The following is a 13,790-nucleotide window of genomic DNA, read 5'->3' on the forward strand; positions in this document are numbered from 1 at the left end:
CCTATCCACATGAGGTTAATCAATCTATATAGTGATTGTGGATTGGGCACTGTTGCATCTACTTTCATTTCTTCAGTCACTTTTCTGACTGTCACTTGGTAAACTAATAAGCTATGAGGAATCTGGAAATTATAGAAAGGACATTCATCACACAGAACCTGGATCCGACACATAGAATAGTTTCATCTTCTCTGACTGAATAAAATGTAATGTGAATTGCTAATTTAGTAAAGCCACTTATTTTTTTGTCAAGGACTATATGGCCTTTGGATCAGGCAGGTCCTTGGTTGTTAGGTTACTTACTGGCTATTCATCAATGTATGGAAGAATTATGATAATAAAGAAAAGTAATTATATCATGTCATATCATATTAGGTAATCAATTTATAAATAGTCCTCCTTACTGCAGTCTCCTAAAGGATTTAACACATGATATATTGCAAGGTTAGGAGCTCTTTCTTTAAGCTACACGTTAAAAAAAAAAAAAAAAAAAAAAAAAAAAAAAAGAAAAAAAAGCTTAGAATGAAGCAGGAAATTTATTAAAAAGTAGCAGGAATTTCCTAAAATTTACATCAGACATTTAAGCCTACCTATAATTTAATGTATTTGTAATTATTAAATGCATCTTCATTTTAGAAAGCTAATAAATAAAAGAAAGAATTACCTCATAACCTCTGGAACTGTTTTGTATTCCAAAGTGTGGAGTACCAGGGTCTGTACATGTATTGTGAGCCGGATCTAATGTAAAATGTGAAACACAACAGTTATTATTATACTATGGAAAGAACAACTCTAAAACTGTTTGCAAAGGTTAGGTCATTTAATCACTGTCTAGCGATGACAAGAACTGAATTTTTAATGAAATGTGTGTATTTGTGTGCATTACATTCGTACTTCCAATTAAATTTCCAGGATAGATCACAGTACGCTGTTTCAATACATTGCCATTATTTAAGGGTATTTCTTTACAGGTATCTTTGGTGGTGTAGACTTTCTAGATTTAGGATTACATTATTTTTTGTGAAGCTTATCCTTTTAAACCTTTTTGAATACATAGTATGTCCCGCTATTCACAATGCAGAATGGACATATAGGGAAATCTTTTTTCTTCTTTCTTAATGAACAGTTTACTGATTAAGTTAGATTTCTAAAAAAAAAAAAACCAACCAAAACCACAAAAACAAATAAACCAAAACAAATGAAAACCAACCAAACAAAAAACAACAACAAAAAAAACCCAAACCCAACCTGCCTTCTTGTAGCAAGTAAAATACTTTTGATATTTTTTTTATATGTCACCAAGGAAACCAAACTTTGAAATAGACTACTACCTCACTCATTGCTGAAGAATGAAAAAACAGTCCCCCCACAAAAATGGTATGCCACCAGAATATAACTCTTAATATATTATCTTATGCAAAATATAAATAGAAATGTCATTATGACATTTTCAAATTTAATTCTTCACAGTAGGCCTGAGATTCAGCTTTTGAAACCTTTTTGCCTCTGTTACAAAACACAGATGAAGTATGGATTGCCCAGTAAATAAAAAATAGAGGCAGAAGGAGTTTTGATTTTGTATCAAAGACTTATATTGAGGGTTAATGTCTTAATTTAGAAATACAGGCTGCTTTCAATAATTAAGCTTACCACCTTTTCCCAGGGTGCCCACCCAAGCTCTTCCATATAGACAATGTCTCAGTCAGAGTAAAATATATAAATAGGCTGCAGTCTATATCTGAATGTGTTTGATTAGAAAGATCAGCCCAAGTTGGATCAAATTCTGATGCCAGTTTTACAGGTGACCAGTATTTCTCTCAGTTAGTCCAACTATGTAACATGCTAAAAGCCTATCAGTTGCACAACAGTCTAAGAGGAACTGATAGTACTTGGCAGTTTATCAGAATTTCAAAAGATCAGACCCAGCATGCTTCATCCTTTTGAGCTGTACAAGCCACTTCCTAAAAGTCCAAAAATCTTTTTGATTTAGGATTGATTTTGACAAGTGCCTTTAACTCTCCAGTGACAGAATGTGGTCTTTAATCTGTCAAAGTCTTCTGTGTATCTAAAAGATTCTAAAAATAGATGGAACAAATTTATGTGCTTGCACTTATTGACATTCTGCATTTCCAGCAGACAAGCAATCACGTAAATTTACAAGTTACTTCATATGTGATTGTGTTTATCCTAAATTTTTTATGCTCAAAATGTAACCTTATTTATCTAGTTCTTTTTATATTGCACAGACGTTTTCTATATTTGGAAAGCTAATTGCTAGATTTAAGATAATGTAATAGTTTATCAAGCACATTCTCGGTAGATTTAGCACAAGTAGTGGTAGTTATTACCAATACATGTTGGCTGAATTCCACTCCAAGTACCATCTGCTTGACAGAATCTTCTTGAAGAGCCTATTAGAATAAAAGGGGGTCTGCACTGAAAGCTAACTTCAGATCTGTACGTGAAACTTTTTCCATTGAGGCGTCCTTCTGCTGGAGTACCAGGATCACCACAAAACACAGCTAATAAATAAAAAAACAAAAAGAAAAACTTATTAAAAACTGTACATAATTCAAGTAAAGTATTATGCATTGTTTTATGTGCGTACTGAATGTGAGTGCAAATGCTGTTCATTTATCTGTGTAGAATTGTAGCTTAGATAAATTCTGGACAGCAATTTAAAATTTATTGTCACTGTTATGGCTATTATAATCATTAAAGTTAACCTGGAAAAATAGACCTTTTAATTGAGACACTTAAATGCTGATTAGATTTGGATGACAAAGTAACCTCAGAGTAGACAATGCTATACTGTAGTGCTTAAAAAATTATCCAATTTTCACATCAGTCACCCTAAGATGAGTAGGATGGAAAATTTTACCCTAATTAAGTAAAAGAAAAAATGTTTGTCAGAGTCCTGACAAGATTTCAAGCACTGAAAATGATGAGTTGACAGATTTAGAAGAAGTTGAAAAACAAATGCAAACAAGATATGAGATTATGTACTTCATGAAAGCAAAAAGAATTTAGAAAGGATAGCAAGGCTATGAGTTTAAGGGTTGGGATCTTTGTTTTCACCTGTGAATGGAAATGGAAACAGGGAGGAAAAAAGGAAAAGTATAAGAGAAAATTTTAACCATGCTTATCAAGAGTGAAAATCAGAACACGCAAAAATATTATCAGTAAGGTAAATGGTGATGGGTCCAATTAGGTAATAAGAGATGGAAGTGAATTTTGGGGAAAGGAAGAAAACCATAGCCTTAAACAGGTACAGCCACTCGATTCCATAAGATATGTTTGGAAGACGAGAAGCCTGCAGTAATCCATATATTATGTGATCTAGTTGAGATGTTTTTAAACTGCGAGAAACTGACTGTGCCCCAAGAGAATTGATTATAGAATTGGTAAAGTCCGACACAAAGGTACCCTGAAAACTTACGCAAACATTGAGGAATGTCTCCCCGCCAAGCTCCTCGACCTTCACAGGAGAGAATAGCTGTTTTAGATAGCTGATAGCCTTCTGCACAGCTGTAACTCACACTGGCCCCCCACCGATAATCAGATCCTTCCACTTTCCCATAGAGAACTGGTGGAGGGGGGCCACAGGTAATAGCTGTGTCACAAAAAAAAAAAAAAAAAAAAGTTACAATTTCAAGACTTTATAAGATTCAGGAGAATGCAACATAATATCTACCCACACTTTTGAAACAAAAAAAAATTAAAAATTCATGCTGTTCAGTTCCAACAAAGCATTTTTTTTGTTGACAAAGCAGCCTGTAATAGGCAGAAAAACAATTTAAATACAAAAATACCATCTCTAGGTTTAGGAAGTCCCTGAGGTCTAGGTTGCTGGAAGCTGGAAGAGTATATAGCTTACCTAGTTTTGAATCTTTTCCCTGCATATTCATTACTGATCATTGTTGGCAACAGGCTACTCAGCTAGAGGAAAGTTTTCAGTAAATCTAATTTATTTCAATAAATATGTTTCTATGATTCTATGAATATAAATATTTTCATTTTATTTTGAACTATTTTTGCAGCACTACTTGAAGCCTTTAATACAACTTTATTCATTCATCTGCTCATTTTCTAAGGCTTTCAGCACATAATGGACGTTGGCTTTACTGGTAAGTAGTGGCTAAGACTCTTTAAAAGTATTCTGATTTTTTTCCAGCTTCTCTAAGTGTGCCCAAGATCTGGAATGACACAGACTACATTTACACCTCAGTTCTTTCAGCAAAAACGACTACCATAAAATCACTTGGTGTTTTTACAACAGAAAATGTAGTCTGTCGAATCTATATGACAAAATTTAATTAATAATTTAGACTTAGGCATCACTTTAAAGAGGTGCTAGGCGAGTTGGCAGTCTAGGCCTTTCATAAGCAGAAGATGCTGTTAAATTTAGTCTCTGAGCTGCTGCAGTAGTGCTAACAATTTTGACCAGGCTGCCTCATTTGCCTTTCAGTCTTATCTCCGTTATGACCTTTATGTTAGTACTTGTAATTAGATATTTGTGAAGCACCTTTTTTGGCTATTTATGATGACTTCACTGCTGCAGAAAGGGAATCTTTTATAGAAAGTTTGGTTTGCAAAATCCCTTCACAGAATTTTGGCCATCTAATCCAAGATAAAAGGGCCCAAAAAGGAAAATGAGTACTTCATTCCTAGCATTTTAAATGGAACATTCTGACAATCTTCATTGCAGAGTGATTTTGTTCTACTGTAGTCATTAATGTTGCTATTCTGACTGATATTTTACCAAAGCACATGTGCAAAATAAATACATATTTTACACAAGTACTTATCGAAATTATTAAGTTAAATTTCCATGTTAATTTTCCCAGAGAATGTTTTGACTTTTTTTTTTTTGATATAAATAAATGCTCTGATTAGTGAATTTCACATATAGTATTAAAACAATATTTGTAAAATATTCAGGTCTGAAAGCACACCTTTGCAAATTGGTTTACTCTGGTTCCATGTGCTGTCTTTTATACAACGCATGGTAGATGAACTGGGAGGCTCCATCAGGTATCCTGGATTGCACTGATAGCTGACTGTCTTATTAAAGGTAAAATCACTTCCAAACTGAATGCCATTTGCTAATGCACCGGGATCTCCACAGCTGATCACTAGTGAGGAAAAGAAAAAGAAAAAGGTATTTTTTCAATAAACATGTAATGAAACATCGAACTAATGTCCTTTCTCTTTAGTATATAAAACAAGACAGTTTTTGATCAATATATTTCACACAAAATCAAAAACATAATCTTTCATCTTTAGGTAAAAAGTCATAATTTTGAGGCATTGCAATAGCATGGGCTAAATATTGTGTTCCTTAAATACACTAGCTGGTACACTCTAATCCTAATTCAGACGGTTCTGTTGGTGGTAGTTCTGCTAGGATTTTTTCCTTTCTTTATACTGGGATCTTTGTCACATTACACCTCATGTTGATGGTGCAATGCAATTCCAACAAAGTTATGAAATTCCTCTTTTTGTTGTTGTATCCCTGTGCTGACGTACTGTCAGGCTGGCCTTGTCAGTGAGGCCACTGGCCCTGCTGGTCTTGCAGCACTCCCTACTCGCTTTCCCTGATAGAGTAGCCCAGTCTTGCTGTTCCCTGAATCTTGGTCCTTAGCAGAGTGGTTATTGGTCAGAGCTGACTCATTTGGCTCACAATAAATACTGGCATAGTAATGTGTCCGATTAGGCAAAATCTCATTTAGAACTATGAGAACTTTCATCCTCTATACACAGAGCATTCTGACAATCTTCATTGCAGAGTGATTTTGTTCTACTGTAGTAATTAATGTTGCTATTCTGACTGATATTTTGCCACAGCATATGTGCAAAATAAATACAAATTTTACACAAGTACTTATCTAAATAATTATTTACATTTCCATGTTAATTTTCCCAGAGAATGTTTTGACCATAATTTTTTTTTTAATAAATAAAGGCACTGAAATCCAGAAACACACAAAACCCAAAAAAACAAACTCACCACAACTAAGGGAACCTCTAGAGGAACACGTATTCTTAGGAATAATGTTGTGTTTTCTATATTGACATTAACGAGGTAAACAGATGAAGAAAAATTACCTTTGTATCCATCTTAAAAAGATAGTTCCAAAACATCTATCATGTATAGAAAGGGCATCTACTTTAGACACAGAGAGTATTCATGTATTACAAGACAGATGACAGGCGAAAAAGTGTTATTTTATCACACAAAATATTAATTTTAATTAGGAAGGCTGGATGACTTATTACTTTAAAGCTTTAGAGGAATAAAGTTTATTTCTGACCTGTGCAGTCTGGAGCAGTGCCAGTCCATGTCCCATTAGCAGTACAATGTCTAGTAGTTAGCCCTGAAGTTTTGTAACCTTCCCAGCAGGCATAAATGACTGAACTGGAGAATAATATTCCATCGGTGTATATTATCATACCATTGGCTGGGGTCCCAGGGTTCCCACAAGATACAGCTGTGAAGAAAAGTTTAGAAAAATCAATATGGCATGATAGCTGACTAAATAAAAGCAAAACCAGCAAGGTCAGTAGCCCATCTTTTCAAAAAGCTGTAGTAAGTTTTACTATTAATAAGAAAATGTTTAATAGGTGTATTCTTATAACTTATTTCTCTTTGTTAATATGATCATTTTATTTGAATGTGTGGGTTTGTTTGGTTTTGTTTGTTTGTTTGGTTGGGTATTTTGTTTGTTTTTTTCCAATTGCGGATCCAGATAGCTTCCACTCCACCCAATACAGTCACTGGAGAGAATCAAGCTCATTCCGAAATTTCTGACAGACCTGTGCCTTTGTTTTGCCTCTAGTTTATTAATCATAGGAAAGTATTATCTTCCTGCCCTTTTCTTTTTTGAATCAAGAAAAGAACAGTTATTCTGTATTAGCCACCATACCTTCTGGGCATTTGTAGTTATACATTAAGGCAATGGTTATGTTTCAGCTTCATACATCTGAGATTTCTACAGTGCAATATGAAAATGTGTTTCTGGAACAGAACTTCTTTTTAATTAAAGAATAAAATGTCATTAGCAAATGTCATTCAATGTTATCACAAATGCGGATGCTATTAATACCTACCTTCACACACAGGCTGTACACCTGACCAGGAGCCATTAAGCAGGCATGTTCGTTCTGCAGATCCTCTCAGCTGATAGCCCATTTCACATGAGAAACGTAGCAGACTTTTTATTTTGAACTCATCCCCTAGTCTAGACCCATGAGCTGGTACTCCTGGATCATCACAATAGCCAGGATTATTTCCTGTAAAACACAAGAGAGCAGAAATATTGGCAGAGATGTTACATGCAAATGTAGTGGTAGTTAAAATACTCTCTTGCAAATAACAGTACTAACTGCATTGTTTCTGATACAATTAACCACTCTTCTTCCAGTGGAAGGGTGTGAAACCAAAGCCAAAGAGGAAAATAACGTCTTTTTAGCCTACTTCCTATGTCAAACCTGTATGGACCTAAACATAGAATATGATACAAATAAAATACAAAATATTATTGTGAACCTGTCCCTGTCATTTTTTCTCAGTTCAACAAATTTGTTGCCTTTCATATTGTATTTCATTGTTCAACTTCTCTGCTAGTAATAATGTCTAATAACAAACATTAGATATCAGTAAGAGTGAAGAAAAACACATTCAAGTTTCTTGAAATATATATTTAAATTACATATATTCACAGAAAAGACTAAATGGTATTTGGACCCCTGTGCCTGTCAAGAATGAAAAGGACACCTCCTAATTTTCCTCATAATTTAAATTAACATGCAAGTATTGGTTACAATTTTTAAAGAGAAAGAAAGTGCTGCAAAACAGACCTCTCAAACATGTCCTCATATGTTTGATGAATCAGTTGACTCCCTTATCAGGCAAAGTGACTGTTAAAGGAAATGCTACCCAAGAAGGTCAAGGAAGTATGGTCTCAGTATCAACAATTTATTATCAATTTTGACATAAAATTGTGTCTGTCCTAAATCCCTCTGTGTCTAATTTGTGGTTCATAGCAACATTATCCTTTGTTCTCCATTTCTAAATTGTACATCTAGAGTGAACTTCTATGAAAACTATGTTGCTTTTGTTGTTGTTGTTTCCAAAATATGCATAAGTAATTCCATATGTGGAAGTCTTTATCTTCTTACATATGTTTTTCATCATAGGCATACCTCTGAGATGAAGGACAATATCATGAATAAAAGAATAACAATAGCAAAATGTTGAGAAAACCAAACTTTCATTTCAGAAATTAATATTTTCTAAAGTTGGAAAGTACGATTATGTACGTGTCATAAGGTTTCAGTATAACAAGTTTGACACAGACACTTTGGATACAATCAGTGCTCTTAGGAATTTAGAGAGATCCCAGATGGCTGGAAGCTGGCAAACATCCCAATCTACATGAAGGGCTACAGGAATGACCCTGGCAACAACAGGCCTGTCAATTTCACTTCTGTGCCTGGCAAAATCATGGAGAAGTTTATTCTGGAAGCTATTGAAAAACATTTGAATGACAACGCAGTCATTGGTCTCAGATAGCACGGGTTCATGAAGGGAAGTCCTGCTTAAAAAACTTAATTTCTTTCTATGACAAGGCTGCCCATCTAGTTGATGAAGGGAAGCCTGTTGATGTGATATTTTGGGTTTCAGTAAAGCAGTGGAAGATTCTCCTTAGATTAGGATGCCATCTAAGGGAAGTTCCTAGAGGACTGAAACACCTTGCCTTATTGGTAAGCTATCTTCTGGGTACCATTGAGAGTCATCACTTTGTATGAGTGGGAAGATGAGCATTTTGAATCATCATTCTAGAGTTTTGGGATCCATTGAGTCTGAATTGTCTGTGTAGTAACTGATTTCCTAACCAGTATCTGAATCTGTTTTTCCTAATGCTGTCAGAGTGCTGAATAATTTTTGATAAACCTCATTTCTATCTGGTTCTCTGCTAAACAATTCTGGTCAGAATAAAGTCTGTTTGGAGCTTGTCACCTGTTTAAATTGATTTTTGGGATGCCTCCGTGACAGCTAACTAGTAACCTTTACTGCGGTGGATTTTAATCAACATTTTCTTAGGTGACAACCTTTGTTTACACGAAACACTGTTCATGAAGATAAAGTGTTAAATTTATCCTTTTTAAGCAGAACTCCACCAGGTTTTAAATAGCATTTTGTGGCTTCTATATACTGCAGTATACAACTATACCATCTAGCTAAGCAGTAAAGATACAAACTAATAATAAAGAGAATGAGAAAGTATATTAAAATATTTTGGTTAAGAATAGCCTTATTCATGTAATTAAAGGTGACATTCAGATGATGGCTGGTACAAGTACCTGAACAGTGAGGGAGAGTTCCACTCCAGTGGCTATCTTCTTGGCACTCTCTAGTAGAATTTCCTATAAGCTTTCGACCCGCTGTGCAAGAATAGTGAATTACGGAGCCATATGTAAATTTGTTTCCTGAAAGAACTGCATTGGCAGGTACCCCAGGATGTCCACAAGAAATAGCTAACAGAGGAAAAACCAGTATTATAAGGCTATCTCATGCCACAAAAAAGTCCTATTATAACCTTTAAACATGAGGCTAGTTCCACACAACACAAACTTCTGTTAAGATTTCAACTCCATCATATCTTCAATTTTGCTGTTGCTATAGGTGATTTACTGCTTGGTTGTAAGATTAAACAAAAAGCTACTTGTAAAACTAACCTATCTAGTTTAGCCTTTCCCTGAAAATATGCAGAACACTCTTTCCTCATGCATTTCTGTTCACTGTCCTTCCCTACAAAAAATACACATTATTTCTGTTAAGGTTGAGAAGGAAGAAAGAATGTGGTAATGTGTGCATATATTACAGATACTGTAATTGTAAGTAGCTTTACCATATCTATAAAATAACAAGATCCAGTTTAGGCACTATAAAGAAATTTTTAAAAGTTCAATCTGTAGTAGTATTATAACAATGTGTTGTACTAAAGTGAGCAAAAGGAAAATGTATTACTGATAATTTTGTAAATTATGAATCATATTTGTACTTGAGTTAATGTGTACATTTTGTTTGAGAAAAAATAAGATAAACTGGGTGATCAGAATTTTTGGAAGAAAAACATAAATGGGTCACATTAACGTGGCTGTATGATGACTGTCACAAGTAGCATGAAATTTTCCCAGTTTATGGAGAAGTAAAGAAGCATTCATTTTTAAGCAATGACACTCATAGGTACTGTCCTGCATATAAAAAAGTAGTGGCTTTCTATTTTTTTCACTCTTGTGTCCAATTTGGGTTCAAAATTTATCTCATCTGCATCTCTAAGCACTCTGCCCTATCACCAAAAGCAATCTTAATGCTTGAAAATGAGAGATTATCACTGATAACCTTTGAAAATTACATATATTTCATAGTACTTGAAAAGACTCTGACCGACTTCGTCTGTTAATAGACAAACAAATTTTTCTCATAAAAAGACCTATTCATTTCACTGTTTTTTTTCTTGGGGGAAAGGATGTTTAATTTGCCATGGTGATATTTAGGATTCAGATAGTGTTACAGTACACGAGCAGCAAATTAGTGGAAGCTAATCCAGTAGGAGATTGAGGAATGTAGGCGCCTCCCAGAATAATTTGAAAGTTCCTACAGCTTCAAACAGTAGTCCCCAGAGCAAGGTCAGGAATCCCTATTTGAGGGGATGGACAAAAATTACTTTCCTTGAGCACTGCCTAAAAACAAAAAGCCATGTAAATGCTGTCAAACTTCCAAAACACTTGATGTGGAAAAATGGGTAGCTAATCTACGTGATTTAGGTTCCCCATCTTCTTTTTCCCCTTGCATAAGGAATGTCCCTTCACATTGAGACCCCAGTTCGGGCAGTAGGAAGGGATCACCAATAGAATTTGGCCATGGACTTTCAAAATGTTTTTTTCTAAGATACAAAAAGTAAGGCTTATTCTTGCATCAGGAAAATATTCTTGTCAAATGAACAATTTTACACATTTATTTTGTATTTGAATTGCTGTATTTTTTTCAATTATTTTATTATTGAATTTTAAAGAAATGAAGTTTTCAGATTATCATTCTTATTGACAGATATTGAAACCTCACAGTGTTGTGAAAATCAAAAAAACCTGCTTGAGTCATGTGGATATTAGATACAAAGTAGCAGGAATAAAGCAAATGTTAAAAAAAAAGAAACAAATTCACTAGCTGTATTTATTGAACTGATTGGTCTGTAAGTATATTCATAAAATAAATCATTTAAATAAAAAAATAATTCTGTAGAGCAAAAATTTTAAAATCATCTGATGTGTTTGCAAATTAAAGTATACTTTCATTTTGTTATTTCCTCTAATTGCATTGTAATTCAGAAATCTAATGTCAGAAAATTAATAGTGATCAGAGAAAAAAAATATCTCTGAGGAAAATGAAAGTCAGCCAAACTCTTATTTTGTAGAGTTCTGAAGCTCACTGAATTGGTTACAGGAAACAGCAGAAGATTTCCTCCCTCTCCAAGGGAAAAAGTGATGGAGGAAGTATTAAGTGATGGTATAAAAAGATCACCTTGAGCAAATTTTCTTACATAACATATCGTAGATTCGTTCTTAGATACACACTTCATACTCTTAAAAAAAAAAAATCTGCAATAGGCATTAATGGTCTTAGGCTATCAATCTAAATGATACCATATAAATAATAACTTTAGATTTCTTTAGCTATTTTCAGATATCTTAATGGTACACCTAAAGGGTAAATTAATCTTAACTTTCTGGCAGTTGAAATGGTAGCTCCACAGTTCCCCCTAAACCCATTTAAATAATGATAAGTTGCAGAGAGCTTGTCTTAATATTTTCTTACTGAGCTGTACAATTTGCAACATGTTGATCCTAAAGTCCTTTTTTTGTTCCTCAAGAGATGGCAAAAAATCACACACTACTCTTCAATGTTAATAAAACTGAATGAATACTTACACAAACACTTTGGTAGTGATCTGTCCCATAAGCCATTAGCTTTACAGGTCAAAGCAGATGAACCCAACAGATAAAAGCCCTTCTTGCAGTGGTATGCCACACTTGTTCCGTATTTGAAACTTTCAGGATAATTCTGCTGTCCATGCCGAATTGCGTTTTCCACAAAGCCAGGATCAGAACAGTTCACCACTGTAAGACAAATGGTGTTCATCACTGATGCATAATAGAAATGTCATAAATAAAGAGTAACACTGAATTTTTTGTTCTTTCACTAGCGGCTCATGACTGTAATCCATGTAATATACTTTATGGTTTTTATTTCACTTAAATATCAGATATGTTGACTCTTAAGTGAGTCTCTAGATCCTTTTGCTTTGAAAGTAATACTATGATTTTACTCCAGTTCTTGTAACAGTCTTGGACATATGAGAGAAATCAAAGGAATTTTTAATTGTTCTTTTGGTAGGTTTGGTTTGGTCTTCTATTTATTTTTTATGTGAAGGAAACCAAATAAAAAATCAAACCGGTATATAGTTTAAATAACACTTGAACATTTTTTAAAATTTCCTGTCATCAGAAAAATTGCTTCCAACATTAGCAAGAACATTTTCTGCTATTATTGTGCAGAACAGAAGGAAGATGGTGAAAAAATCAAATATTTGATATTGGAGTGGAAGTGAGGGTAAGCATGAAATGATTTTTCAGATAGCAGTTAAAAACCTAAAAAGTTATGGGGTACTGTCATGACTGTTCAGTTTTTGTATAAGGCAAATCCACCCTCCTCAGACCTTCATTTCATACTCTGCAGTGCACATGGTGGTTTGCTGGTAGAATATTATGATGAGACACTGAAGTCTCCACTGCAAACTCCCAGTTTTGCTCTCTATTCATTTGAAAGTTCTCTGAAAAGTTATAAATGCCTCCTCCACCCCTCCCATCTTCACTCTAAACAAAATGGTATAAATAAAAAAAAATACTTAGAATATTGTTAGTTTTATAAATTACAGTTCATCAAACAATGACAGGAATGTACCTTTCAAGTAGATCATCTAGTTCAAATTAATTTTCAAAAAAAAAAGAAACCAATGGAGAAGAATGTCAGATAGAACTATCCTTTTAGAGGTAAGATATATGGAGTCACTAATGCACTGTTTTTTATTCCTGAATCTTATTTTTTCAAAAGGTTAAGTTTTATTATACATATAAATTAAATGTACTGATTAGCTAATACACTAGAACAAATCAGCTTTTGCAAATGTTGGTTCATTGAAAGAACATTTCATACAATCAACTAAAAAGTATCAGTATTTTAAAGAAATATTAACATGTTAAAATGTTCATGAAAAACAGTTACAATTGTTTCTATTTCTCTTTTATAGACACGATCTTAACAGCATTAGATGTTCATTATTTCAATCGTGCAATGGATTCTATACAAGTATATATTTGGGTCTAAAGAACATCCCATACGAATCCAAATTTTTCTTTCATAAAAATTATTTTAGAAGCAATATTTGCAGCTGGGGGGAGAAGGATAACACTCTTTGACATGAAGAAATCTTATTTGCCACCTACTGATTTTTATTTAAAACACTGAAAATTACACAGAGAAGAAAAATATCTGCTTTTATTTATTATTTTTAATTTTTTTTCCTCTTGAAGTAGTAAAGTTACAAAGTCTCCTGACTGAAACTATTCCTATTCTGTTTTATGGTGAATCCTATGAAATAATCCACTAAAGAAGTTACATTGAGCTTACCTTATAACAGTATAGCTTATATTTCATAGTACCAACA

At 33.8% G+C, this 13,790-nt stretch overlaps 1 protein-coding gene across 2 annotated transcripts in view; it reads right to left on the minus strand.

Moving 5' to 3' along the window:
- The window catches only part of CSMD1 (CUB and Sushi multiple domains 1), a 1,084,328-nt gene that overhangs the window by 24,826 nt on the left and 1,045,712 nt on the right, over positions 1-13,790 (minus strand). For both annotated transcript variants that reach the window (XM_065056058.1, XM_065056057.1), the window contains exons 55-62: positions 11,995-12,183; positions 9,367-9,540; positions 7,111-7,293; positions 6,315-6,491; positions 4,956-5,135; positions 3,440-3,613; positions 2,349-2,522; positions 665-738 (exon numbers count right to left, since the gene is read on the minus strand). In XM_065056058.1, coding sequence (XP_064912130.1) covers positions 665-738; positions 2,349-2,522; positions 3,440-3,613; positions 4,956-5,135; positions 6,315-6,491; positions 7,111-7,293; positions 9,367-9,540; positions 11,995-12,183 — 1,325 coding nt within the window. The remainder of the gene's footprint in view (positions 1-664; positions 739-2,348; positions 2,523-3,439; positions 3,614-4,955; positions 5,136-6,314; positions 6,492-7,110; positions 7,294-9,366; positions 9,541-11,994; positions 12,184-13,790) is intronic.

Source organism: Columba livia, chromosome 3 (genome assembly GCF_036013475.1).
Source record: "Columba livia isolate bColLiv1 breed racing homer chromosome 3, bColLiv1.pat.W.v2, whole genome shotgun sequence".
NCBI classification, from domain to species: Eukaryota; Metazoa; Chordata; class Aves; order Columbiformes; family Columbidae; genus Columba; species Columba livia.